The sequence below is a fragment of the Dipodomys ordii genome, unplaced genomic scaffold (genome assembly GCF_000151885.1).
Source record: "Dipodomys ordii isolate 6190 unplaced genomic scaffold, Dord_2.0 Scaffold6, whole genome shotgun sequence".
In the NCBI taxonomy this organism is placed as follows: Eukaryota; Metazoa; Chordata; class Mammalia; order Rodentia; family Heteromyidae; genus Dipodomys; species Dipodomys ordii.
This window is the reverse complement of record NW_012267222.1, coordinates 59,435-62,894: the sequence shown is the minus strand read 5'-3', so window position 1 is coordinate 62,894 and position 3,460 is coordinate 59,435. Positions and strand designations below refer to the sequence as shown.

Sequence of the window (3,460 nt, the reverse complement as noted above, 5' to 3'; positions counted from 1 at the left end):
CCCCGATCCCCTGGTGTCCCGATCCCCTGGTGTCCCGATCCCCTGGTACCCCGATCCCCTGGTACCCCGATCCCCTGGTGTCCCGATCCCCTGGTGTCCTGATCCCCTGGTGTCCCGATCCCCTGGTACCCCAATCCCCTGGTGCCCTGGTGTCCTGATCCCCTGGCAGCCCCTGATGCCCTGGTGGATCTGGTGGCCCCGGTGGCCCCTCATGGCCCCTGGTACAGGCTGGGAACCCGCCGGGAGGGGAGACAGCTGCTAGGCCGTGATAAACAAAAGCCCTTCTTTGGCCAAAGCCTGTGGGGTGCTGGCAGATGAGAAGCTAGCAGGAAGGCCACGCGTGACTCTGGGTGCCAGGAGGGGAGTTAGTGTGCCTTCTCCCTGGGGGGGGCACGCCCTGTAGGCCCCACCCAGATCTCAGGCTCACCCTGGAATGGCACAGGAATCCCAGGTAGACCACGGCAGCTGCGGGCAGCAGCACCAGCAGGAAGACTGTCCCAGGCAGCAGCAGGTGGAACAAGAGCACAACCAGGGCCCTCCCAGGCAGCAGCAAAGTCCCGAGGCCTGGGGCGGCCAGGCCGGGCCTCCTTGGGCCTGTGGGGGCAGAGGCCTGGCGGGTAGACAGCCTCCCAGGCAGCATGGGTGCTGTGTCGGAGCTGCCCCCTTCCTCATCCTCTTCTGCCTCCCTCTCTCGCTCGCTCATGCTGTCCTGGTAGCCGGCCTGCGGGGCTTGCAGTGGTAGTCAGGCAGCAGAACCCAAGGCTGGACTATAAAGATCCTTCACCCCTTCCAGGTTCAACTCTGCCAGGGTCCCAGCCACTGGATGGTTGGCCTTGGCCTCCTGAGGTCCAAGCTGACGGTCAGCCCTGAGGGCAAAGCCCTGCTTCAGTCTCCCCCACTACTGTGCCTGTGGCCCGTCTGGAGTGCACTGGCAGAGCCTCGCTGAGCTGTCCCCAGCCCTGCCAGGCACTGGGGCCCTCCTCCTCTCTGGCCCACCCTCTCCTTGTTTCCAGCTCTCTAATACAATGACTTCATCTGACAGACTTTGACAACTGCTCTATTTGTAGCTGCCATCTAGAAGGCATGCCCTGCAAGTCCCCTGGTCTGAAAACCCAGGCCCTCCTCAGCCCCTCTGAAACAGGAAGACACCAGGGTCCCACAGATGACAGACAGGGGAGGTGCGAGACCTGGCGCTCAATAGGTGTTCAGTAAACAGCAACTAAAACTACAGGTGTCCTTTCTGCCTAAATCTACTCCATCCTGAAGTTGGACATAGGTTTTTTTTCAGTTGATGGGAGCATGTATTCTGTTATTACAAATGAGAGGAAAAGTGTGTTTCTTCTAGTCCATCTGAAAACCCATTTTTTTTTTTTTTGTCGGTTGTGGGACTTGAACTCTGGGCTTGGGCGCTGTCCTTGCGCTCTTCAGCTCAAGGTGAGTACTCTACTGCTTGAGCCACAGCGCCACTTCCGGTTTTCTAGTGGTTTATTGAAGATAAGAATTTCACAGACTTTCCTACCTGGGCTGGCTTTGAGCCTCGATCCTCAGATCTCAGCCTCCTAAGTAGGTAGGATTACAGGCATGAGCCATTGGCACCCCTCTTTTTTTTTAAATAAGTTTTTTAAGGTGAAAATACTGTACAGAGGGATCTTTTCTTTTCTTTTTTTCCCCTCTTTTCTTTTTTTTTCTTCTTTTGTCAGTCCTGGGGCTTGAACTCAGGGCCTGGGCACTGTCCCTGGGCTTCTTTTGCTAAGGCTAGCACCACTTCCAGCTTTTTCTGGATATGTGGTACTGAGGAATTGAACTCTGGGCTTTATGCTTGCTAGGCAAGCACTCTACCACTGAGTCACCTTCCCAGCCACGCTCCCCATTTTTCCTTTAATAGTATTAAAATAACACTGAGCACTCTTGCACAGCATACATCATTGTAACCTCCATATACATAACTAATTGATGCTAAACAAGTAGATTGTGTGTAAGCTGATGGTTTCCGGTGACATCTTTTCCTGTATCATTTCTTTTTTTTTTTTTGGTCCAGTCGTGGGGCCTGCACTCTGGGCCTGGGCGCTGTCCCTCAGTGTGGAGCACATGGGCAGCAAAGATGGCGCTGGGAGGGGGGTTGAGTGGGCAGAGCCCAATTGATCTGCCCATCGGTGCCTAACCAGCCCGTGAAGGCTCAGGTGAATGATAGGGTGTGACCTTGACAGTGATTGGTTCCTCTTCCTCCCTTACCATACTACCCACCCTTTGTGTCTTTAAAAAGGGGCTGCTCTCTGTTAATAAAAGAGTTTTCTACCTGCTGGATTTGGCTCCCTGCTGTGTCTGATTGTCTCCTGGGCTGAGGGAGGCTAGGGAACGGGGGAGCACCGCACTTACCTTTCCTCGGACCCCGTCCGTCTTTTGTGGGACGGACGAAGACCCGACACCTCAGCTCTTCAGCTCAAGGCTAGCGCTCTACCACTTGAGCCACAGCGCCACTTCCGGCTTTTTTCTTTTTGCTTATGTGGTGCTGAGGAATGGAATCGAACCCAGGGCCTCAGGCATGCAAGGCATGCACTCTACCACTGAGCCACCTTCCCAGCCCTAGAGTATGAATCTTGAGCAAAGACAGTATCCACGCTCTGAGTTCAGCCCCAGTACTGGCACAAAAATAAAAGACCAAGATACTGAATCAAAACCAGGGACCAAAAATTGAAAACTTGGAGCAGAAAGCTCTCTTCTTTTAACAGATACTTAAAAATACTATTTTTTCCCCTGAGAAATGGACCCACAAATTATTTAAAAGCAGGATAAAAGCCAGACACCCATCAGGAAGAAGAAAATGTGTAATCCTTTACTATTTGTCCCTATTATATACTGTGTTACTAAATTAAATCATTAGTAGGGACTGGGAATGTGGCTCAGTGGTACAGTGCTTGCCTAGCATGCACGAAGCCTTGGGTTTGATTCCTCAGTACCACATACACAGAAAAAGCTGGAAGTGGCACTGTGGCTCAAATGGTAGAGTGCTAGCATTGAGCAAAAGAAGTTCAGGGACAGCGCCCAGGCCCTGAGTTCAAGCCTCAGGAGTGGCAAAAACATTTTGTGAGGCTCTTTTTTATGTGAGACCCCTTGAAATGCTTTTCTTTTTCTATTTTTTTTTTGTCTGTCCTGGGGCTTGAACTTGGGGCGTGGGCATTGTCCCTGAGCTTTTTTGCTCAAACTAGTGCTCTACCACTTTGAGCCACAGCTCCGCTTGTGGTTTACTGGTGGTATTTCTGGAATTGAAGATAGAAGTCTCATATGGGGCTGGGAATGTGGCTTAGTGGTAGAATACTTGCCTGGCATGCAAGAAGCCCTGGGTTTGATTCCTCAATAACATGTTCACAGAAAAATATGGAAGTGGTGCTGTGACTCAAATAATAAGAGAGCTAGCTTTGAGCAAAAGAAGCTCAGGGACAGAGCCCAGGCCTTAAGTTCA

General features: G+C 52.0%; 1 protein-coding gene across 1 annotated transcript in view; it reads right to left on the bottom strand.

Annotated features, from left to right (window-relative positions):
* Tmem88b (transmembrane protein 88B) overlaps positions 1-703 on the bottom strand; it is a 4,747-nt gene extending 4,044 nt beyond the window's left edge. The window contains exons 1-2 of the mRNA XM_013031387.1: positions 428-703; positions 50-228 (exon numbers count right to left, since the gene is read on the bottom strand). Of these exons, the coding sequence (XP_012886841.1) occupies positions 50-228; positions 428-703 (455 nt within the window). The remainder of the gene's footprint in view (positions 1-49; positions 229-427) is intronic.
* Between the last annotated feature and the right edge of the window lie 2,757 nt (positions 704-3,460).